We start from the raw sequence: 25,566 nt of genomic DNA, 5'->3' as shown, positions 1-25,566 counted from the left end.
CCCTAAATTCCTTCTGCCCTTTCCTACCACTCCCTCCAAGGACAGGGAGCTACCTGCCACCCGTGTGGTGAGGGTAGGGAGCAGGCAGTGCATGGGGGAGAGGGAGGAGGTTCTGGAGACCGAGACGAGGAGGAGGGAAGCAGCTGCTTTGAAGGCTTGATGCCATAAGAGCTCTTCAGCAGGGCGGTGCTTGGAGCAGCGTGTACGCACATCAGTTCCCTGAAATTTAGGGAGGAACTGAAGGAAATGCTTTGGCAAGGCCACAAAGTTTCCACAGGCTAGACTTTATGTACTGCAACTTGAATGAAGCCACGTCCATATCTGAGGCCACAGAGGTTGCTGTATGTTTGAAAGTTGTCTCTGGTGGAACTTGGCAGGTTCCAAGTTGGTAATGGTAGTGTTATCTCCCACATCACTGACTGCATGGATATCCATCGAGTGACCCCAGAGCTCTTCTGAGCTCTGAAATCAATGCTCATTGCATTAGTGTAATGACAGCAAGGAAGAGTCCTTCCTCTAAGAAAATGAACTCAGAGTAAACAGTCCCAGGGCACACTCCCATGCTCAGCTAGCTACTGAAGAAGTGACTTGTCAGGTTGTCTTTTGGTGTTCACCTGCTTTAGGCCACTGCAGACGGAAGTCTCTTACTTGCTAAAATGGCCCTGATGATCATAAAAGTGCTCCTTGCCTTTCATATCTAGAGCAGCGTGCTGCTCTTCCAGTGAACCCACACCTTCCTTGTTCCCTGTACCTGATGCCTCTGCCTGCAGCCATGCTGAGAAGGCATCATCTTCATCACTCTGCAGGGCAAAGAGCGTGTTTGTTCCAAGCTTGTGCACTGTGCCAGAGCACTGAGGTATGACAGCATCCTGCTGGACAGGTAGCCAGACTTGGGCTTGTCCCAGATGAAAGCCAGTGCTGGAAAAAAACAAGAGGGACTGAGAAAAAAATCCCGCTCTCAAAGGGCTTTTTCTAGGTTCATGTTACAATGCAACATGAAATGAAGGTGCTTCAGAATAGGATCTACCAAAAACCAAAATACTCATTACATCGAGGTTTTCTTGGTCTGACCGTTAGGCAACGGATGAGGACAGGGCTTTGAGGTGTGAAGGAATCATGGATTCAAACACAAGACAGCCCTGGGAGAAGAGAGTGAAATGAGGTGCTCTCCTCACCCCAAATGCTGCAGCCACCAGCCCTAAGACCCATGCATGCACCACCCTTCTGTCTGAAGGATCTCTACTCCCAGAGGACCTTCAGCTGTTGGAGACACTAGCCACCTCATCGCAATTGTCTGGCCGTGTTGCCCTTCAGGGAGGTGCAAAGCCTATGTGTGTGTGTCCTACGAAGCAGGGACCTTCCCTACCCTAACACTTAAAGGAGGCACAGGGGCCAGCACGAGAGGCTGTCAGTGACTGAGCCCTGAGCAACAGCTCCAGAACCAAACCTTCCTGGGAAGAAGGGGCTGAGGAGGGCTCAGGCTGTGGGCCGGGGCCAGCTGACCATGCTGAGATGCTTCTTCCTGGAGGCTGAGCTTGTGGCCTCAAGGGCATGGGGCTATTTGGCAGGGGAAGCCCCCTCAGATATCCACCACAGCTGCTGCTAGGCACCACCTGGATGGGAGAGTGGGAGGGGTGAGGGGTATAATTTTGGACTTAAGCATTTAAATCAAACCTGAATCCCACTTCAGGCAGCTAAATCCTCTTCTGAATCTGGGCCTTAACCTTTTCATGTCTCTCTCATCACCTATAAAGTTGAGGGTGGTAATTTCTACCTCAAAAAGCTTATTAATGGTTTGAAATTATAGCTGGGTTAAGAACTATTATTAGGCTTAAGGATCCCAAGGCATTTTCTGTAAAAAGGTGATAGCTTTGCATTTAAGTAATTTCATTTTGAACTGTCCTTTTCATCCAGTGTTCCTATTGCTGTTTTCCCCTTCCTCTGAACCATTCAGCAGTGACACAGCAGTCTGCTGAATGATTGGTTCTTTATTTCGCCCTAGAGCTGGATGCACTTTGTGGAGACTAAGTCATTTCCAAACACTTATTCACAAACAACACAAGCTCTGGTATAAAGAATTGCTTCATTTAAAATTAATATTATATTGGAAAAAAAATAATCAAAATTCCCTGATACGTAGTAGATCACAGCTTGAAAACAGAGATTTGGGTTCTGGGATAGCCCGTGCGTAGGAGCATCAGAGATTTCCAGTAGAGTCATCTTTAAGGAAAAAAAAAATCCACCCTCTCAAATACTGTGTTCAAATATTAGTGACATGTGCGTTTGTATAAATTGCATATATATGTTTAAAGTATTAAAAATATTTTAACAATAAGCATTACATTTTAAGACTCCGACTGTAATCTCCTTGTGCTGTCACTCCACTGCAGAGGCCAGGCACCCCATAGCATCTTATTCTTCCTGTGCTCTAATTATTGTCTCCACCCAAGTTCATAAGAATTTTATAGTGGTTACTGCAGCAACTCCACTTATAGTTAGAGGCTACTTGGCTTTTCCATTAAATGGTCTTCTCCCCACTCCCCATCCTAGTCTTTTAGTGCTTTAATCCATTTTGCAAACTTAATCTTCAAGCTTTCACTCTAAGAAGGCATCCCCCAAAAATTCTGTTAAAGCAGGTCACTTGGGTTGTCCTTCAGAACCAAATGGGAAAACATTATTTTTTTTTTAATTCTCAAATATTGTTGTACCTCTGGCACACATACACGTATACCAACTCTATCACAAAGCCTAAAACCTGATATTTACAGAGGACTTAGACCTAAGGATGCTAAAGTACAAATAATTTTCCTGCCAGACTAATTCCTACCGTGGTTTGAAATAGTTTCTCTTCTGAAATTAGACAACATCACAATATAGGGAGATTCCTGGTGGTTTTATGTGTCTGTGGATTGTTGATGTGACTAATGTCTACATTAGCCACAGGGTGCCCCCTTCAGCTGACTACTGCAGGACACTCTGTCTTCAGAGGCCTCGCTCTTGCTGTCTCGGTTACCAATCTCTTAACTCTATGCCTCTTCTCCTTCTCCTCAGTTAATTCATTTATGCCTTTTTCCATAAGCTCAGAGTTACTGTTTTCCCTGTCTTCTGCTGCAGTTCCCTTCCTGATAAATGGCCATGACCATTTAGACCCCGCATGTGGTTTCTCCCACTACTCAACTGCCACAGATGTTTTTTTTTACTCTAAACAGGATAAATTGTGCTTTTGCGGCACCTCAAACCACATTCACAGAAAAAAATAACATGAAGCTTAGAGAAGTAGTAACCTGAGGGAAGGAACCTGAAGGAATTCAGTTGAGACTGATGCCTTGTGTGTAACATTTTAGACATGAACATTTCAAAGTTTCTTAAGCAGAGGAGGGCCATCAGGTGCCTCGCAGGCAGAAGGGAGAAGCAGCGGCTGCACTTTCACAGATACTGTCAGGCTGTCAGGGGAGGGATTAGCAGAGAGGCCCCTGCAAGGCTGGAGGAGGCGGTGGATGGTATCATCATGACAGCACATGGGACTGGGAAGCGAAACCGCACATCAGCGCGGAAGTGAAACTGACTGCACACAAACTCTTGTCAAATTAATATGTAAATATCTGGGGGAAAAAAAAAAGAAGACAGAAAAATAATGTCTGTTTTAGTGAGCTGAAACCCAGCCTTGCAGTGCTTTGAGAATGCGGGCCATCCCTGTTTGTGCAAAGGACAAGTACTCTTCTGAGGGCTTCAGATCAAATAGTAAAGGTGTTGGTTGCTACAGGAATGAATGACAAGCAGCATTCAAGCAAATATGTGATTTTTGATTTGGTGGTGACATGTTTCTGGGATGTTGGGAGCTGGCATTTTTTGTTTATTCCAGCAGGAAGATGTTCTTTTTTTTTTTTTTTTCTGAGGAAAGGGATTTGAATGTTGGTATCACTATAACACAGCAAAGCAGGGAAAAAGTGACCTTAGGACCTGCTATCTGTGTTGACATTCTCCAGTGCCAAGGGAAATGTGTAGTGTCTTATAGCATGCCTGGTACACCTGATGACAAGGTTTATCACCAACTGCATGTCAGCAATACGTGTCTATGGGGAGAGCTGCTGAGGGCCTGAGTCAGCTTTATTTTAACACTGAGCATAGAACCAGCTTCTGCATCTGTTTGCTTAAGTATTTCATGTCCGCAGCTTACAGACTTAGGACTATATTTTTAAGTTATGAAATAAAAAGATTGTCAGGGTTAATTTCCAGAAGAGTGTCAGGGACCATCCTTATCACATGGATAATGGACTTAAGGTAAAATTCAGTTTTAGTCTGCTTAGTCTGACAATGCCTCTGTTAGTGTTACTTGATTTCAGTTATGTAATTTTGATTGCTTAATACAGTTCCTATAGTTGCCTTAGGTTAAATGTACATATGCTTCACTGAAATAATGCCTTGAAATGATTCCACCCCAGACACAACCTTCTTCTAGCCTTCTAGGTCTGGGAATACCCAGAGCCAGGGCAGGAAAGGCAGGCAGCTCTGCCACTCTCCACCACAGTGGTTGATTTGTTAGCGAGAAAAAAACGCTTAGAGAATGGTCAGAGAAAAGGAGTGAATTGCACATCTTCGTTCAGCACTCAGGGCTGCAGGGAGCTGGAAAGGAAAGGGGAGAAGTCAGCGCCAGCCGTGCTACTGCAGCAGCGAGTTCCTTTTTCCACAACTTATTGCAAAGCAAATTCAGTAGTTCATAGCTGGGTCCAAATTTGCAACAGCAGGGCCACTTTTGGCCATTTGCATGACAACTTGGCCCCATATAAATCCAGAACAAAACACCTATTGATTTAATGTGATGGAGATTTCATTCTAGGTAAGTAGATGCTATGTAAACACAGATAGAACAACTTCCTGGAGTGAGACACTCCACAGAAATGTTCAGAAGTATACCTTCACGCTGACCCAGGCTGTTTTGGCAGGAGACAAGTGGGTGTATTTCCCAAATCTCCAACTTAACACACGCTTATGCCTGTGAAACTTTCATACAAACAGATCTGTTGCCCGTGCAACTGATTTGCACAGGCAGTTCTTGCATTCCTTTGGGAAATCACCCCAACTTGCTGACATCTCCCCATGTTTGAGTTTACCTGTTCAGACTATCAGTCTGTGGCAGACAGAATTTGTAAGCCATTTGCAGCATCGTAGCAGATGAGATAAGTAACAGCTTTTTTCTCATATTTAAATTCAGTGGTATCTGTGGTGCTGATGGTAAACAAATTATGTTATTTTTTTCATGCCACTTACTTCAGCTGTGGCATTTTTCTGATGAAATAGCCACTGGACCAAACATAATAGGCAAAGTTATATTCTGACTGTGTGATACTCTCCCTGGAGACAGAAGAGTCACCATCTGAGCACAGAGTTTGGACTTGTGCAGAATTTTTACAATTACAACTTGAACACCTACACAAATATTTCACTTGCATGACAAGCATCAGTTAACTAATGAAGGGTCAAATTAAGTTGGTCCTTCTCATCCTATTGATTACATTTGGAGTATTTAGGAGCTGAAGTGATAATGATGGTAAAATTTTGGGCCCTGTGTATAATAACCGACATTTGAAAATAAATATGTAAGTGTGCGTGTATTACATCCTGCCTAGAGATATAGTCAGATATGTTATTGTAATGCACTAGACATTTTCGTTTTGACAGATACCCAGGAATATATTGTGAGAAACTGTAATGACATATAAAATTGATCATTTAGCATGGCTTAATAGAAGTACATAAGAACTAAAAAGCAGAACCTGGATAAAGAAAAAAAAACACGAAGTATCACGGTCTTTCTTACTAGAACCTGGAAGTCTCTCACTAATATAATAGAAATGTCTGTAATATAATTTGTATTGCATTGTTGTGTTACATTCCTTATTTGTCCATCTATACTTCTTGTGGTTGTCAACACAAGCATTCTCATCTGCTTTCCCTTTTTTCTTCTTTTTTTTTTAAATCTAATAATTTGCTGTAACATTTCTTTAGAAAAATCTATGACCATCAGAATAAATCCTGAAAGCAAAAGATAGTCATTGTAACCGTATAATTTGCTGGCCTCCCTTTCCTCACGCCTACTCAGGCCAGCTTCTAAAGCTTTAACTCCATTTTTTGTTGTATTCATTTGGATGAACCTTCATCAACTGTTTGTATTGCCTGAGAAAGAAGTGGACTAAAATGAAGTGAGAGGTTCAAGATGTGACCTCTCTACCTTAAAGTATGTCTGTTCTTATTCCCGTTTGCATCTGCCCATGCAGCCACTTACATTTTAAGTGGGCCTTCCCACCACCAGACCCATCTTGTCATGACACTGCACAAGGATGACTCAAGCAGCACACAGGAGCTTCATGTGACCATGTTGTCACTTGGGATTAATTTTTTCCTCTATGTTTCTTCTCAAACATTCCCAGGGGCTGTAGATTATAAGCTTATTGCTCCCTCTAGAGATCTTTAGTGCTGTTCTGAGGGACCACTTAAATAATCTCTCATCATGCTAGACAGCTCACTGCTCGTTTTGCTTTCAGCCTCTGCCAGATGGGATACAGACTGAACACAGGCTTCAAGTTCCTGGGTTGCGGTGTAGAGCATGGGCACAACACCTCCAGACAGGTGTTGGGTCTTGGAGGCTGATCTTCACCTTTTATTGGTCCAGGGACATTATTGCTGAGCAGACACTGGCAGACAATATTTTGTTTCATGCTTTCTCTTCAGTTCTCGGAGATTTGTACAACATCAGGGGACCTCATAAGCAATCCTGTAAAGTCATGAGCCTGGGACAACTGGTTTAATCCATCTGAATTCAGCTGTGGAATCAGCAGTGACTCTTGAGGGCACTTTTGATAGCACTGTCTGTAGTAAACCCACCAACAGAGCCTGTGGGTATTTTTCTAAAGTCAGTATTTTGGCCAGAAATGCTACTGTTTCCATTATTTTTTCTAGAAGAGTTCTGACATTAATGCTCTTGCAAAAATAAACATTGCCAAGCAATTTTTCCTACACTAGCTGTGAGGGAAGACTTGATGGAAGCAGTGAGTCTTGCGCTTTGCCCTTACTCATATGAGGGTATGCTTGATGTCGGCGGGAAGGGTTTCCAAAGGCAGAGCCCTGTCCTGCATCTAGAGAATTTATTCTTTATACTCATGAGATGCTATCTGCCTAATATTAGGAACTGCCAGGGACAGTTACAGAGTGAGAAACACTCTCTGAAGTGACTTTTGCACCCTAGCGATGCACAGCTTGACATTGACGTCACCTATCAGCCTTCCACCATCAGCAAAGACTCCCATGATGATGCAATAGCAATTGACTTCAGTGCACGGAGGCATGCATCATAGACTCAGGCTAACGTGTATGGTTTTCTGCACATTGATGGGACTGTTTAATTCAGAGGGTCACAGATTTTGATGGTAGCTAATGGAGGGCTATGTGCTGGCTTGAACTCCAGGGCGTTGTAAAATTATCATCATGACTATTGGAGGCACCCAACCCAGGATAGTGTTCCAGAAGGCCTCCTTGGGGTGTTTGGTTTCTCTTTACAGTCACTAGAGAGGTCAGTCCATCACTTAGGCTGTCTGACTCAGTTTTGGTGGCACCCACCATTTTCTGAGTTGAGCAGAGACACTAACAGCTCGGTGCAGGTCTTCTACTGATGGTTAGGAAGGCCACTTAGGCAGCAGAAACCATGGCATCTAATACAGGCTCCGGTTTTAGGGAATGTGAATACAGCCTCCACTGAATAATCTGGTATTATTTCCACCAGTTCAGTCTGCTGCACGTTGCATATGTATGTGTGTGTATGTGTATGAGCTTGGGTGTAAGTCTATTATGCAAGTGTATGTTGAAAATAAAAATCTGTATCATAACACATAAAAGCAAGGAAGAGATGTTTACAGTCCTGCTGTCATCCCAAAACAGGTATATCCATAAAACACACCTTTGTCAAACAGACACATAAATGATGAATAACTTAGAAGGTATGAATAAAAGTGATAAAACTACTTAATAAGATAAATGTAAATGAAACAGAATAACAAGAAAAAAAACATATCCAGAATTATTGGTAAGCAGCAATGAGTATTGGTAAGCAGCAATGAGTGACGTGCAGTTTTATGGTTATATAGTCCTGTGGTTAACCAGCATGTGGTTAATGAGTAGCCTTCTGTCAACAAGAAGTAAGTTTAAGTATCTTCCTGCTTTTGCGAACTTGTGTCACAACTTTATGCGGGCTCTGAGATCTAGTGTGTTTTGCAGAAAATCTTGATAGTAGCTTCACCTTCCTCTTCTTTATTCTGGCCTTGTAGACTAGTAATGTGGCCACATTTTACTATATTTCAGTATTATTATATTTTTTTTCTGTGTTTCTTTTCTATTTGGAAAATCCACAAGAGCTTTCTAAAGAAATAAATTAACTGCATAGTCTACCAGTACAGAAGAAGCACCTTACCTAATGCATCAGCAGTTGTCAAAAAAAACCCCAAGTGTTAAGTGAGATGTAAATATTGCAGATTAATAAAGAGAATAAAGTAAATATTCAGAGGGTTTTTTTCAGTCTCAATGATCTACATTTTGCATATAAGGATACAGAGAAACTATATTTGGAAAGAAGGTAGGCCTACAGGTGTCTCTGATATTTGTTAAGTCTAATGCTAAGGATGCTAAAGTTTTTTGGAAGGAAATTTATTGAACTTTGTTATTGAAGCCTCACAGAAAGATCCATTGTGCTGGCAGAGAAAAAGTAACAAAGCTGTAAAGCTTCGTCGTGTAATTTAGTATTTAAAGAATGTCAAGAACACAGCCATCCTTGGTCTGGGTAGATGTAGGACCGAAGAGTTGAGGGCCAAAAGCCCTGAGACACAGAGATCTGAAATGACTTTTGCTCCCGTGGCAATTCAGGGGCTGATTTCTAGCAAGGATGTGGAGGTGGGAAGACACCAGCCTGTGATTTGCGAGGCTTGTGTTTCAGCTTCTGTTTTGTCAGGGCTGTGATTCAGGATTATGGTCAGATTTAGTTGCAGCAGCCAAAGGAGTTAGCATCACTGGCCACAGGCTTCCTGTGAGATCATGGACAAGACACTTTAGCTCCCCACAGTTCCTCAGCTGTAGACTGGGGAGAATACCTCCCTAATTCAAAGGGATGTGATGGGGACAGCTTCCAGTAACAGCTATGAGAGTATGCTCACCGTGATGTGAATGCAGACCATTAGCACCAAAGTAGGAACTGCATTAAGAAGAATTGAATTGCAAGCGAACGTGCATAGGGAGGGGGGTGGATATTGCCACTAGAGGCAAACATTATATTTAAATTTGTTTTTATTTATATAGATAAATGAAGCAAATGATGAAAACGGGAAGTCTTAGGAGGGAAGAAATTCAGTGCTAAGAAGGGCTCGAGCCAAGTAGGAAAGTGAAGCAGGCAGATCTGTTTGGGAAAGCTTACACAGTGTGTGCCCACAGGAGGAGAACCTCAATGCTCTTACAACGGCTTCTGGTTATCTAACTTGAGGTGATGTCCTTTGATGTCTCTTACTGATAGCAAAGATTTCTGCCAGTACCTGAGTCCTCTGTGATGCTGAGATAACTATGCTAAACCTGCTGACAGGCAATGTTTTTACTGTTGTCCAGGACAAAGCCATAATGAATGCTTATATGAAGTCTTATAAAAAATGCAGAATGGTACTTTAATTAATTGAAAAATGCCTTCAGTAAATGCTGGCATTGGCCAAAAGCATGGGTAGCAGGATTTGGGCATACAAAATCCTCCCCAGCAGCCATCAAAATGAGTTCTTGTCCCAACTTAGAGCCATCTCATGCACATAACAATTCTGAAAAGGCCTTCACAGTTTTCTTACTGAATAATAGAGAAACTAAGCATAATGCTCTTCTGTGTCTTTATAAAATGTTTTAATTCTCTGTGGACAAGCTGTAGGGATTTTTTTTTCCATTCCCTCGTTTCTTGACATTGCAGTAGCAGATTATTTTTAAAGCGTTCTGGTTTGCAATATGGAATTGATCTAATGCTAGCTTCAACCACAAAGCATGGAATTTTACGATCTGCCCAGGGGATCTGAGCACCCAGTTCTCTTTAATTTTAACAAGCGCTGTTGATCAGAGTCCCATGGCAGTTTTGGAAGAGTCAGACACAATTTCTGAGTCTCTCTGAATTAACACTCTTTAGAAAGTACAGATAACGTATCAGCAGCCATGTAGATCAGATAAACTCCAACTGTTAGGGGTAACCTCCTTTTTTTACAAACAAATTGTAGATCATTTAAATATAAATTAATATTTTTTCCAAAAGCTTTGAGCAGTTGCCACAGAGGGAATCCATCCAGCACCAGGCAGTTGTGAGGTTATACACTGCTCTCTCTGGGCACATATCTATCTTCAGATAGAGGCAGCTGAAGTGTTTCAGTGTTGTTTGCTGTGTTCGAGTGCTAACTGAAATGAGGAGTGCACTTTTTCTCAACAGATACGCTCAGTAATGTTTTTTTCCTGTTGCAGGGAAAAGCTTCACACTGACTATCACGGTCTTCACAAATCCACCGCAAGTAGCCACATATCACAGAGCCATCAAGATAACAGTGGACGGACCTCGCGAACCCAGAAGTAAGTGAGATAATGACAGCATTTACAGCAGGCCAAGCTGACTGGTTGACAAGTTGAGTAGTTTGGGAGTTCATCTCCAGCCTCATGAAATGCAGCAATATCCAGTGCCTGTCTAGCAGTGGGTATATTTAAAGCCAAGGCTGTCCCACAAATGGTTTTAATTATGCCTTCCCAAAGCCTTATTTTTTCACGGGTGTCCAGCTGATCTAGAATATGACTTGAATTGTATTTCTGAAGTATCTACCCATGAGTGTCTTGGATCCTACCCAAAATCTGACAGGAGGGATGCTGGTAAAAAGTGGGCAGCATATACCTTATGCATCATTTCTTGCTAGTCTTGCCTTTCAGCTGTTAAGAGGATTTTAAAGCATTGGAAACCAATATGGCATTGATCTCACTTTTCAAGCTCAGCCACCCTGCAAAAATAAGTAAATGCCTGAGAGAGGATACTTGGTTGCTGCATTGTGGAGTTCACCATGCCTCAAGCTGTCGTATAGCTTAAGGGCACCCATTTTCACAGACAGCCAATCTTTCCTTCCCCCCTCCCCCCCTTTCTTTTATTAAGAATTATGTACAAGAAGGAGATAAATGGTTTGATATCTCCAGGGGAATACCTTCACCTTTCACACAGGCAGTTGTTTTGTTCAGGTTTCGAGGGCAGGCTGTTTTGTCTGCAGGGTGAAGCGAAGTGAGGGTGAAGCAGATTTGCAGGTAGAGATGCTTCTGCAGGACATGCACCACCTGTTACCAGAAGCAATTGTTTAACCTCTGTCACTAGCCCGAACAGCACATTTTTGTTTTTTTATCAAAATGCCCTGATGTCAGTAGAGATCTGTGGTTAGTCTCTTGTTTTCCTGCACACTTGGCAGAAGTTCTGGCTGTTGCTTAAGTGGAATCATCCTGAGAGAAGAGAGCAGCTGGATTAAAACAGCCACAATAAAACCAGCCACTAGAGAATGAGAGTGGCAGGTGAGGGTCGCTTAACTCGTGGGGAGGAGAGAAAAGAAAGGTTTGAAACTTCAACTAAAATAGCTTAGAGAATTCATGTCTTGCCTATGCATTTTCTTCTCGAGCCTTCATTTGTCTGAGTTGCATCATGATGATGCATGCATTTAATGGAAAAATGTGACCTATATTTTTTGGGTGTGAGGCCAGACTTTAAAAAAAACCACTGATGTTGGGGTAAGGCTTCTTACTTAGCTTGGGTTTTTTGGTGTGTGAGGTTTTTTGTTGTTTTTTAAATTATGGTTGAATTGTTCCTGAAAAAATATCCCTAATAAATCAGGCACCTGTGTACATAAAAACGATATTTGTATATGCAAGTTACAGATTTACATATGCAATTACCTGGACATATTGATAGTTTGCAGCAACAAATAAGAATCAGTTTTTTGAATATGAGTCTGTTAGATCGGCAAGAAGCAATATCATCCTGCACTCAAACCTACTGTTTTAAATCAATTCTTCAGCTGGTATAATAGTTAATATTTAATAAGATTCTACATTTTAAAAAGGAAGTAGAGAATAATACAGACTGAAGCAACATGTGTATCTTCCCAACTTGAATGTATGTAAAAGCTTCCTTGTAAATAATTTCACTTTGTTGTAAGCAAATCAGCTGCATAGTGGAGGAGACTTTATGCATGTCGGGGGAAGAGGTCAGACTTTACCCCTCAGTAGCAATGTACAGGTCCTTTTATTGCCAAGTTATTCGTGATGCAATGTAGAAGGGATTATGCTCCACTCATTTTTCAGCAGGCTGCAAAGTCCTTCGGTTTGACTTTCGCCAAGGGTTTGTGAATCACAGCAGTGGTTGTGATCAGTCTGGTATCTCCTCTTCATACATTGGACTGAGGTATAGATTGTCCTGAAGAGATACACCACAGTCTGTGAAGGAAAAAAGAAGGGGTAGCCTATGCATTCTTCATTCTGGGACAGTTCTGGCAGGTTTCGGCTGTACGTTTACTCTCCTACGCTCTCTCTCTTGGTGGATGTATCCCACTTTGGTTCAAGTGGATCAATTACACATGTAGCCTGTACAAAAACTGATTGCAGGGCTATTACCTGTGCAAACTCACCTACAAGATTTGTGGTTAAAGGTATCAAAACATGTGTGCTGATGGGATTTAAAATGATACTGACCTTCTTTCATTGAGGCTGGAATCAAAGTAAAAACTGCTAGCTTAGACTGTTTCTAGTTTCAGTAATCGATTCTTGGGAACGTTCGTGCTTACAGATCCATGACTCACTCACTTGTTTGAGCTAAAGGAATTACAGAAGTTCTGAGATGTATTTTCTAAGATGCCTGGTTCAAAAGAAATCTGTGAAAGACAGTAATGGGAACAAAATTAGATACTGCTCTCTTACAGAGACCTAGAAGAAAACATGTTGAAGCCTAAACCCAAGAGTGTTTGATTAATTTACTTGACATTTATAACAGTTCTCAGACAATCTGAGTTCTAGAGTGCCTGCATTCTCTGTGAAAAATGCTGGAAGGTAAAGGGCTGTTTATGAAGATGGAGGCCATCAGAGACAAAACTCAGAACTTCACACCAGGATGATTTTTAGTCAACTTTACAGAACATAGAAATATCTATTTTTAAACATCTTTAAGATTGATCAACTTTAGAGACAACAGAAAATTTTTGTTTTGTCTTTGGACAACGTCAAATCAACAGCAATTTCTGAGCCCTGATTAGATGGATTCTTTAAGTGGGGTTTTTTAGTGGAAAAGGACAGCCTCTTCAACAAGCCATGCTTGGGGAAGAAAACTTCAAAAAGTAAGACAGAATAGGACTTGAACTCATTTCTGGAAAACAGAAAAATGCTGAAACTGAAGGCAGCAAATGCAAATAGGCAAAGCACAGACTTTTTGGCACACTGGGATGCACTTCGATATCGCAATAGGTGATAATGACATAGTGTGTATTATCACACGTGCCACCTTCGCTCTGCACAAAGGTCTGTAGACTTTGGATTCGTGCATGTCTCACTGTACATTTGGTCACAGTTTCTGTGATGGCCAGGTCTTTGCCTAGCAGCACATTTGCCTGTGTAACTACTAGATTTGCATTTACAATTGTGATAATTACTTGTGCACAGGACTTATACCATTGTCCTTCTTTTGCCATTGAATTTCTGGTTGTGCCTACCCATTCAATATTTCTCATCAAATTGTCATGACTTGTAAAGACAGCCAAGGTACTGCTTTCATTATGCATTTTTAAAATCTCTTTTGAACTTAGCATTTTCATTCTCCAGCTCTGTATAAATGCTTATTTTCATATTTTTTTTAATAAAAAGAAATAATACTGCACTGTCAGGGAGAAGGGCGAGATGACCTAACCCATCATTTTCTTCTCCAACTTCTATGATTCTATGATTCATAAAGCAATTTATGTTTTTATGAGCTAAGTCCATGGGGAAAATCATTAGCAGTAACCAGATCAAGAGTAGTGCTCCTGATGAAAATACTTTTGGTTAGGAAACTTGGTAGAAATAGTATGACTCTTAAATTAAATATTTCCCTTAGGCCATTTGACCTACTGTGTACGTCTGCTGAAAAATTAGGTTTTTCTTCTTTTTACTACTTCTTTCTGTTTTTCTCATTGGTTTGTTTTAACCTATATAGCTCTGAAAAAATCACTAAAGGACCAAGTGACTGAAAATGGTGCAAAATGAAAAGGCTGCATGGATTTAGCTTCCATGGGCCTGAGATATCCAAGGTTAAGCTGGGCATTAAATGTGATTATCCCGTATTAGATATGTGGTTTTCCCAAATACTTTTATGACATTCTTATATCATGTAGCAGGATCCTGAGGAGCAGGGAGAGATGAGAATAATATTGCTTAGCAGGATTTGAGAAGGAGCTTAAAAAGCTATTGGCCAAAGAAGTGCCTTTTTAGGACTGGAAATTTTGTTTTGCCTTCTGGGCAAATCTAGCGAGGGCAGGGAGGGCAGGTGTACATTTGGCCAACCACAGTTAAGGACATCTTTAAACTCTGATCTAAAGTGATTTCACTCCTAAGACTCAATGAAAGCTGGTGGCCTGTAGCTGTTCTGAAGAAAATCTTCAAACACCCCTTTTGCGAGCCTGAGGTCTTTTTAGGGAATCCCCAAAAGCCAGTGGTGTCAACTGCACCTGATCTGCTTATCCATTCTCCTGCACCATCCAGACTTTGCCCACAGACTTAGAGCACCAGAGCAGCTTCTGGGAAGAGAGTTGGCGTTCCCCATCCCATGGCAGGAGTGAGGAAGACTCTGCACGCGTCAGGCTGGGGAGGGGTGATTCTGCTGAGGGTTTTAAATCACTTCCGCCTTCAACCTTGCATATAAGGAAATGCTGAACTGTTCTCCAAAAAAACCTGTTTCATCTCAGTGAGCTGAAATAATACTAAATTACTTAATTTCTTTCTTTCTGCTGCAAGTGCCTCTATCTGTGGGAAACTGAGACTTAACATGTACCAATGAAGAGTTTAGAAACCATGAAAGTGTGAATCATCATTTCATTGGAATAGACCCACCCCATAAATTTCAGGGATAGCTTTTCAGATACTTCCATACACCTTCATACTTATAGTGCCTAAAATTACTTGGCAGAAAACATGTAGAGGAAAATGCACAGGGTTTTATTGGTGTTTACAAGTTGACTGTCTATATAACAGAAACACAAAAGGGACTTCTTCTTCCTTTGCTAGCGCTAGCTGTGTCCTCCACAGCACATCACCCTCCCCGTATCAATACAACTCAGCTTCCCTAATAACTTTTTAAAAAATCTTGGCTAAGGTACTTGCCTCCGAGAGCTTCCAGTCTAAACAGACTGCGTACAGACAAAAGAAAGGGATGGGCTGCAAGAAAGGCCAGTAGTTGCTCACTGCTGCGTCTATGCTGGTGTGTTTATGTCCCCGTGTCCTATTGTCTGGGTGACACTAATATGGGTGGACCAGTGCTTAAATTATGGGTGCACTCTGGGGACATTTGTAGTTAGCTTATGCAGTGGTTATGTGCAAGCGCGCAGCGGCTGGGGAAGTTACAAAAACACCGCTTGCTCAAATTCACACAATGGAACTTTATGAGCTGCTGTCTGTAAATGAGTGCAGATAGGTAAGGGATCAGTGTTGATTTTGTTTCTGTGTGTGTATCTCACCAAAGGATGGACGAAGAAGAGAAACTGAATCCATTCAAATAAAACAAAGTGATACATTATTGCAAGGGTATGCTTGCAGACTGAAGGAGATGTTTCTGAACAAGCAGGACAGTCATAGCAGCCCCCTTGGCAGTCACACCAGCTCCACGGTCCCCCAAAGTGGCAAGGGAACAACAGCCTAAAATGTACGTCCTGCAGTTGGGCACGTCTACCCCTGCTGTGAAAGCTGTGCATGCCACCAGCCCATTTTTCATAATGAAAGTACACAAAAAGTGAAAGAGTAGAGAGCAGTTTGTCCTTTTGTGACTTGGGTTTTCTAAAGAAAAGTGAAGAGTGAGGGGGAAATTGGCCCGTTTCCATCATGCATGCACTTTCACACAAACCTTCTGAGTTACTCCAGTGATGTAGCATTGGGCCATCTGGTTTAGCACAGGACCATACAGCTGCCAGAGGCATCTCATAGCACAGGACCACCTGGCACTGAATGTTAAAAATTTGGCTGCAGAAGGAGACTAGAGGTCAGATGTATGGATGCAGTCAGCTCTGCAGAGCATCCACAGTCACCTCCACAACTCTCAGGTCCCCTCTGTCACAGAAAGGCGTCTCAGTACCCCATATCCCATCTGCTCAGCCAGCCTCTTCCCCTCTATGAGGGGACAGTGGGGCAAACCCCTCGGGTCTGGGGCAGCTCCAGGCTGGGGCTGGCCCCCTCACAGCAGTTAGGAGGCCTGGTGTCAGGCCTGAGATTCCCCTCATCTGGCCACCCCAGGGGGCTTTCACTGGGAGCAGGAGCCTGAAGGAAAGCCTGTGATTACAAGCAGTTGGTTTTAGATGGAAATCATATGGACATACCAGCAGGCATAGAATCATCATAGAATCATAGAACCATAAAACCACAGAATCACAGTATGCATTTGGTTGGAAGAGACCTTTAATGGTCATCTAGTCCAACCCTCCTGCAGTGAGCAGGGACACCTTTAACTAGATTAGACTGCTCAGAGCCCCATCAAGCCTGACCTTGAATGTCTCCAGGGATGGGCCATGCTGCCCATGAGCTGAAAAGAACAATAAAAGAAGAGTAGTTGCTGTAACCACCCCAGTGAAAAGATCCCTCAGTGAAGACAAAGTCCAGGCAAAATCTGCCTCATATGGACTCTAACTGGCCAGAAGCTACCTGCAAATCCTAAAAACAGCGCTAGTTGTTCTCTGTCAGATGTGCAAAGGATCGTGAAATCTATGTGAATGCTTGGTACTTCCTGGTGTAACAGTGATGGGAGGATCCTTTTAGTCCTACTCAGTAAGTAGGACCTCAACAGTTTTTTTAAATAGCAGCATACTTGAGGTTTCATGATGCAGACACTTCTGTACGGAAAAGATGGAACAGGATTATTTCACCTGGCATGTATTGATCTCACTGCTGAGTCAGTTAGCACAGTTGATGTCGAGTGATGTGAGGCAGGGAATTTATCATTTTAGCTCAATAAATTTGTCATGTATGTGCAGTACAAAATCCTATGTCAAGATTGCTTTTCTGCAAGTGTAGTAGCTCATATGTATTTGCTTGCTTAGTTGTTTGGCGGTTTTTTTTAAAGATACACAGAAGTATTGACAGAATGAGCTCCTTCCTCGCATAAAGCAGGTAAACATGAAATCAGAGCTGCTGCAGTGTGGAATAGGAATGGCATTAAGATTGGCCTAGTCCTAAAGAAATTATTTCAACTCCTTTTTTCAGTCACTTAATCCCACACAGCTCTTTTTCCTCTCCTCCTTGAATTAGTGTGATTTTAAATTGAGAACGGGGAGGTAGTGTTTTTGTAAAATTTCTTTCACCTTTTTTTTGTCTTTGTCAACCTATTTTTTTTTTCCCACTTAACAGTCATCATTTTATTGCCCAGTGGTCAAACAGCTACAAAGACTGTGGTGAATATTTTTAAGTGTTTACCTATATTTGCATGGTGCATTTTCAAGGGATATGCAGCCTCGGGCTCTGCTGAAATTGGTGGGGAAGTACTCTGTAACTGTGACAAAAGCAGAATTAGGTGAATGTATATTACTTTTGAAAATGGTTTTTAAGCAGTAGTTGGTCTGACTTTCTCCTGTTAACTGCTCTTACCTACAAAGAATTCGTAGCTGTTAAGATCAGTGAACAAGCCTTTGGTGAGTAGGAAGCATTTTCTATAGAAATACAAAAAATACTGCATAGATGCCACCTGTACTTTGTGGGTATTTAAAGAAAAGCATTACTATACAGCACCCTCACAAACAGGTTGGCCATCGGGGATGCTATTATACACTGGTCCCTACTGAAGACTAGTTCACTGACATGCCAAGAATCTTTCCAGTGAAATTGGCAGTGCTCTGAATCAAAGATTTCTGAGTTTGGTCTCTCAATCCATCATGTTTCTTCATCAAGGAAGGACTTTTGAATGGCAGTCATTAAACATGAGCAAACTGCATGTTTGAAGCATCTGCTGGGGTTTTGCATGAGCTGGGGAAGGTTGGACTTGTCATTGAAACCCCTCAGTGGAGCTGTCTGCTGTGGTTTTAAGGGTGTCATATAGCCTCCACCTTTCCTAGAAAGAGGTTAGCTAGCAAAGCTGGTCTGTTGGAGCATCAGTGAGCATCCCACTGTCCCTCCAGGGCTAGCCACCGAATGTTTACCACGCTTCTGGCAGACGAGAAAGTTTCTTTCACAGATGCACTGGAGGGCAGCAGGACCTGAGTCAACTCAACTTCCACAACCCACTTCCTTCGCCCTGCTCTCCTCAGGAGGTGGGAGGGAGGGCCTGCTTTTCCTCAGGCACCTAAGGGAGCTGGTAGAAAGGGAAGGGAAACTTTCACTCTGCATGGAGTGGTCAGATGCTCCCATTTGCCAAACAAGCTTTTGGAAGTGCAGCACCTTTGTTGAAGCCGCGGTTTTTGAGGAGTTGCCTTACTTATGGGTTTATGAAAGCAACATGTGACTAAGAGGAAGGCTGGATGAAGATATGTGGCACTTTCAGTGAACAGCCCTATTTTCTCCTTGGAGTGTAACTGGAAGGGGTGAAAAATCCATCTGTGCTGCAGTCTCTCCCAGCTTTGCCTGCCCTGGATTATCTGAAGGTGTAGCAGTTTCCTTCTTGCAGATCGCCACAAAAACAGTGCGGGCTTTTGCTTCATCTTTTGTCATCCACTGTGAAGAATGCAAAAACGACGTTTGTTCTGAGTCTCCATCTGTGCCCTTGCTCTTTGCTAACCTGCTGTAACTGGGAATTGTAATGAGTAAATGTGTTTTCTATTAGTGTTAATGATAAATCTTGGTCGGACCGTTCCTATGTCAGCACTGCACAGGTCTGTGCAAAGGGTGAGCAATGCTTGCGAGTGGCCATCTCGACTCTGCTTCTGAATGGTAAGAGAAGGAGTTGTCTCTTGTATGAGGGCACAATGTGCTTGTTAATAACTGAAACACATCCTAAAGAGAGGGAAGAATGGAAACACCTCTCTTGCCTTCTTTAATCATGGAACGGATAAGGAACAGCCTGTGAAAATAGGAGGAGACATGAGAAAGAATTTAACCAGCCATAAATGAAAATATGATTTATTTTTTTTTTACAAATAGCACCTGACCTTTATTCTTCCTTTGCAGAGTTTTGTAATTTGAGTTCATTAAGCACAACATGCACCAGATCATCTTCTCGAGGCTGACCAGTCTAGAAAAGACAGGTTGTGTCATAACCTTAGCACATAAAGCTGCAGAAAAAATTAGGCGACAGTGTTGATTTAATTATTAAGGATTCTATTTGTCTGAGTCTGCCTGCCTCTCCTACCTACACCCTGCATTATGGGCTGTTCTTCATTACCTGCTCTACCTATCTTCGCAATCTAGCCGCAAACAGTTTTGGTTGACCACACCACTTCCCTCTTGAAAGTTAATACTGTTTGACTCATTCTGTACTGCTAACACCAAGCCAAAGAAAACAAGCCAAAGAATAACCTGCTTGTATGCAGTTTGGAAACTTCTCAGAGGCCCTGCTTTCAAAATGCTATACAGTAGCTTACTATATCTCTCTGCAGCTGCAAAGAAAATGAGGAAAGCAAAAAATAGTTCAAGAACCTAAAATAAAGACTAGGCAGAACCACATTGAATTTATGAGCTTTCAGTGAACTGCAGTCCTGTGTAGACACAATGGAGTGTTAGTACAGAGGAGGGACTGCTTAGTAACCTGCGGATTAAGAAATCCAAACTAATTTCTTTGGAAAAACAAATATTTTCAACTATTGTGTGGAAACACCAGTCACTGGGCTTGGTAAAAGCAAGTTCAAGGGAAGCGTGTAGCCCAGATCTATACTTTATGGATATGAGAAAAGTTTTTTACAAGTCATCAGAGTCTGAATGGTCAGTATCTATGGGCAACAAATTTATTTTTGTGTTGCCAGATTACCCTGGTTTACAGAAACAGTGAGCTACAGGACTTGACCTGTCCCTTGTTCATCTCTCTCTGAGGCCAAGTGATGGAGACCTTTCACTGTCTAGAAATATTTCAACAAGACTGATGAAATGGGTTTCTGTCTGAGCTATTTCTCCGACCTCCAATACCATGCTTGGGCAGCTAACTTCCCCGTCTGTTTTCCCTCTCAGAGGCACTGCAGAGATGGCAAATGCTATCATCCCTTATTTTTCTCACCTGGGCTGAGGGAGGGGGTCCAGATTCAGCCCACCTAAGATTAGACATTTGATTACGGTGCCTGAATTAGGAGCCTGGTCCCCTGTATTCTGCGGAGAGGCAACCTTCTCCCAAGGGCTGCTCAAATGGCGACTCAGTCCTTGCTGCCAGAATCTTGTGTTTCTGCAGCTATTCTTTGGGCAGAGGTGTCTTTTTGTGCTGGTATTTTTCTTGGTTCGTTGCAGAGCTGTTTGTTGGCTGGTTGCATCTCACTCTGCACCTACTCTTTCATATATATCTTCGACTATGATGTCTCAGCCCATGGCTGGAGGCTATTTTTATGGCAGTTTGTACGTGTGGGAAGATGCAAACTATAAAGAAACAAAGGAGGCTTTTGGCAATGAGATGCTTAAGTTGGGAGTCATTCAAACTTTGTCAAGGAGTCAGGATTTTTCAAGTATATACGTTGACATGAGGGAAAGGGAAAAGAAAGCAAAGGGTATAATTTAGCAGACTAATTTAACTTTCACGAACAACTTCTCCCCTACAAACTCCTAAGGCTCCGTTCCCTTACTTTTACTTCATTGCAATGACCTAATTCATGGGGTGAACCCACAGAATAATTGCACTTCCATGACAGAAATAGAGGACACACATATGTGAGATTCATCAGAAATTTTGGTGGATCCAGGGCAGGAAAAATACTTCTGTTTTAAGTGAAAATATGTTAATGCATTGCTGTTTGTTAGTATAGCACAAGCCTCAGCAGCAGAGCTGAGGGGAGAGGAAGTATATTTCCTGCCTCGCGAAAATTGTCAAGATTGCTTTTTCTGGCTGTGGTACCTCAGGGTAGACGTGAGGCTTTTCATATGTTCATCAGGAGTCAGGGAGAGAGCTGGAGGGACTCAGCCTGGAGGAGCCCACAGTCTCACAGTGATCATGCTGGCTGGAGCAAGGGAGACTGACAGACTCCGCTTGTCCCCTCTTCCTGGGGACATTTCCCACTGGAGCTCTCCCGACGCAGCTGGATAGTGAATCAGCGACGGAAAAGGCTCTCAGTTTGCAAATAGGGATAGGAAACTGAAGTTTGTTTTCTAGTGTAGGCAAGAGGGGCTTGATCCAGACTCACCTGCCTGCTTTCACTTGTTTTGTGGCAGGACTCCCCCTCACCGAAGATTTTGCTCTACATATAGTGTCTGTTTGTGTGGTGTTTTTATCAAAAAAAGACACTGATTTTTTAAAAAAGAGTTAGGAAAACAAATATTGCCGAAAATAACTACTGTTAAATCACATAGGAAAAAAATGCATGAGCTGCTCAGAGTGCGTGTCTTTACAGCAGGACCACTAATCCCCAAAGAGAGGTGCAAGAAGCTGCCTGGAATTTCACCCAGGAAAGGTGGGGAGTCACTGGAGAGCGGGGAATTTGCTGTGTAGATATTTGCTCATCTTGTTGATATCACTGGACACTTGTTCAACACACAGCCAAATTGGATCACCTGGTGGAAAAATTAAATGCTCGACAAATGATCGCACCCAAAATGTCTAATCTGTCTGCAGTTGCTTGGAGGAACAAGCAGATTTTTCCATAGAGACACAGAAAGCGTGAGGTTTGCCAGGGAGCTGATAGGAGAAGAGCATCTGAAAGGGCTTCCTAGTGTCAGTCAGTCTGTGTTTGGCATTGCTCGGAGTTCTGCTTCTAAAGGGCAGCTGAATGTCAGCCTGGTCATTGAGTCATGTAGCAGCCAATCTCATTCACAAATTTCCCAGCACCTCCTGCGTATGGTCAAGTTGGGTCTAATGACTGACACCAATTCTGCTGGTAATTACAGACATGGCATAAAAACGTTGAGCATAATATCCTGTCTACCATGATGTGCCTTCTGTCTGGAAAGAAGTGCTTAAGAAAAAACAGCAAAAAAATATAATTGCTGATGAGTCGAGGATGAAGGTCTGACTAGCATCACTACTATTTTTCCTCACCACAGCAATATTTTTAACTGAGGAAAGAGAAAATATCCTACAGTGTGTCTAATTCCTTTTTTAGGAACTTTTAACGTTATGCGGGGTAAGTCTTTTCCAAGTGATGGAGGCTAGAGAGGAAGCCACTCTGTAGATTGGTTTTATTTTCAGACACGGTTTCCTACAGCCCCGTGGGCTGCTGTGTAACAATGGTTAGTGCCTTACACTAGGCATGTGCATGCATCTCTATGGGATCAGATCAGGTCTGTTTGAAAACACAGAAAACGATGTCCTAGAAAAGTTATACTACTTGCTCCTTCTGTGCAGATAGGAGATCAGATGAAAAGAGTGTTCAAAGTATTTTATATCTGGGATATCTGGCACCAAGAAAAAATATTACTGATTGATGAACTTAAGGTACTATTTCTATCATTAGAAAAAAAGAAAAAAGCTTTTTTGACAGCAGAATAGCTGATTTTCAAGTATTTGCATTTCCCAGCTTGGTAGTAGTATGGGAGTCCTATAATTCACTTTTGTTTACAAGAATATATTATTTTTTGTGCTAAAAATAGTTTGCACACTTCCTAGAATAATGTGAAAGAGTATATTTTCTTCTCATTCTTCACTATGTACAAAATAGTTGTATTTATTTTAGCTCCATGATACAAAACAATGCTTACCATTTTATTAACGGGCCACAATGAAGCATGGCTTGTTTTCTACCCCACTGGAGCTGGAGCCAAACCAAAGTCCTGAATGCAAAAGCACTGAAAATAGGAGATGCTTGCATCAAGATCCAACGCAGTTCCAAAGCAGCCAGCTTTCGTTAAACCAAAATGTTGGGTCTCATCAGTCACTTCCTACTTCTGAGTAGGCAAAGTCTGACCAGAAGCTGTATTTTCCTTTCACACACTTTGTGCGTGTGAAAGTTTCCATCTTCACCTGGGGAAAAGCGAAGCTGAGGGAAGGGTGCAGAGGACAGAGGAGCTGATATTCTGCTCCCCTTGGTGAGACATGGTTCTGCTTAGTTAAACTCCCTTTATACTATCTCCACACAAGTGTAATGCTGATTTAGGGCAGAAAACTTGTGGATAGGACGCACAAAAAGCTATGGCATTTCTGCTCAGCTCTGCCTCTCGCCAAGATGCTGAGCAGCCATGAGCCAGAGAGTCTCTCTCAGACAACTGGTTCCCCAGGCCCAAAACCTTTTGCCCAAAACCTCCTGATGCACCAGCTCCAAAGAATCAGATTTGTGAGTGAATGAGAGCAAGCAACAAAGACTGTACTAGTCCTATGACTTGATTACACAACAAAAAAAGTGTCCAGTAATCCATTCCAGCAGCATTTACTTGTAAAAGTTTGGTAGCTTCAGCTAGCAGAATGAGTGTAGTGTTGCTTTTCCTTAGCCTCTGTTAGCTCTCCTCCTCTGAACCTGAAGGACATCTAGTGATGCTTTTAAAATGTAGGTTAAAGTGAAGGTAATGGGAAACCAGTTTCTTTTCCGTCACCTCGAAGCAGCCCAGAGTGCTGCTGCCTTCTCTATGGCGCTGCCATGTGGAACCCAGACTGGGCAGCTGTTCCCAGTGAGCCCCTGATGTGCGTAAAAATGGGGGCTGCCAAAGCACTTTTTCCTTGTTGTTTCCGCACCCAGAGCCCCAACCAGATGGCCATGGGCCAAGCTGCGTGCTCCACAGTCTCTTAAAGTCTATAAAACTTCCCATTAAGAGGGAAAGCACTTTCATGTTGCGCTGCTGTAAAAGTATCGGAAAAGCTAATGTTTTCTCTGCCCTCCTTGTTTAATATTTGGTGTAAAAAAAAACCAGCCTGACCTCACTGAGACAGTATTTGAAAGCGATAAGGCAAAAAAGTCCAAAAGCCCCCCAAACCCCGTGGTTTAGCCAAGCATGCTGCATGTCCTATTTATTCCACTGTCTCAAACATTGACCCTGAAACCCAAGGGAAAAAAGTGCTGCCCTTTTCTTTCCTCTGCTAATAACTCACAAATTGCTGCTTGTAAAAAACTACAGGGACATGAGGATAGGATAGCAGTGCTGTCTTGTGGCAAGACGTCCCTCTTTGCAAGCTCTGGCCCAAGGTCTTCGTCATTTACAGCTGTACATTTGATTGACTCCCATAAAAGTCCCATCTGATTTGCAAAAGTGGCTGATCCTTGCAGCCAAACTGCTGTCTCAGCAGAGCTGCAGGAGTTTCCAAGCTCCTTCCTGCTGCTTTTTTTCATCCTTCATCACGCTACTCTCCTGGGAAGGGGAAGCCTGGGCGTGTGGTTGCCACGCTGAGCTGGGAGGTGAGTGTCTGCCACAGGGTCATGGCCTGACCACGGGCAAGTCACCTCATTTCTCTGTCATTCAGTTTTCCACCTATAAAAAGGGAATAATAATAGTCCTTGGCTTTACAGGGGTGAAGTGAGGAGAACTTGCCTGCTCTTTAAGCAAAATGTTTAGAGGGTGGCTTCAAAGTAAAGCTAATAAACACAAAAAATACAAGTCGCCCTAGCAAAGCTCTGCCTATGCATTTATAGTGGCTTGGGAAAACAATTTATATTTGTTACATTTTTCTGACACAATTCTTCACTTTCCTCTGCAGACCTTCATGTAAAACAGGTTCTGTGTTGCTACCTGTAGCACTCAGCAAAGCAGAAAAGGTTAAAGAGCTCTTCTATGGGGGAATGGGGAAGATTCGCTCTTGGAACTAAACCTTGAGGTGACAGTTGCCTGGTGTTGATTCTGGGTGGTTCCCACCAAAAATTACAACGTATGGATGAAAACAACACCAGGGTTCCCCTGAGAAGGCACTGGCTGGTGCTGGTCTTTCTTCCCTGATTGAGCAGAATTTCCACAAGCCCAAGGGATGAGACAGACCTCGGATGTGCCCCCAGCTTCAGAGGAGGCCCTGTGCAGAAGGCTGCTAGCTGAGATACTACCCCCTTCAATGCTTAAAATTCATCAGGATCATCTGGGCTAGCACAGGGCTGCGTCGGACAGGAGGTCCAGGGATTTTGCTTGGTGGCCGCATGGTAGAGAGACAGGCAACGATATTCCCATCAGCTCAGAGGGAGCTGGCCTGGGAATGGGGTGCCCTGTGGTGACCTCAGGAGGATTCTAGGCCTGGGTTAATTTACCCTGCTCACCGCCTGCTTGCTGCTTTATTCAAAGTAAGCTTAGATTCCTCTGCCT

General features: G+C 42.7%; 1 protein-coding gene across 1 annotated transcript in view; it reads left to right on the top strand.

Moving 5' to 3' along the window:
• RUNX1 (runt-related transcription factor 1) overlaps window positions 1-25,566 on the top strand; it is a gene marked incomplete at its 5' end in the record, with an annotated part of 67,073 nt that overhangs the window by 6,610 nt on the left and 34,897 nt on the right. The window contains one exon of the mRNA XM_009874202.1: window positions 10,519-10,623. Coding sequence (XP_009872504.1) covers window positions 10,519-10,623 — 105 coding nt within the window. The remainder of the gene's footprint in view (window positions 1-10,518; window positions 10,624-25,566) is intronic.

The sequence above is a fragment of the Apaloderma vittatum genome, unplaced genomic scaffold, assembly GCF_000703405.1.
Source record: "Apaloderma vittatum isolate BGI_N311 unplaced genomic scaffold, ASM70340v1 scaffold2288, whole genome shotgun sequence".
NCBI classification, from domain to species: domain Eukaryota; kingdom Metazoa; phylum Chordata; class Aves; order Trogoniformes; family Trogonidae; genus Apaloderma; species Apaloderma vittatum.
The sequence above is the reverse complement of the archived record's forward strand: the minus strand, read 5'-3'. Positions and strand labels throughout refer to the sequence as shown.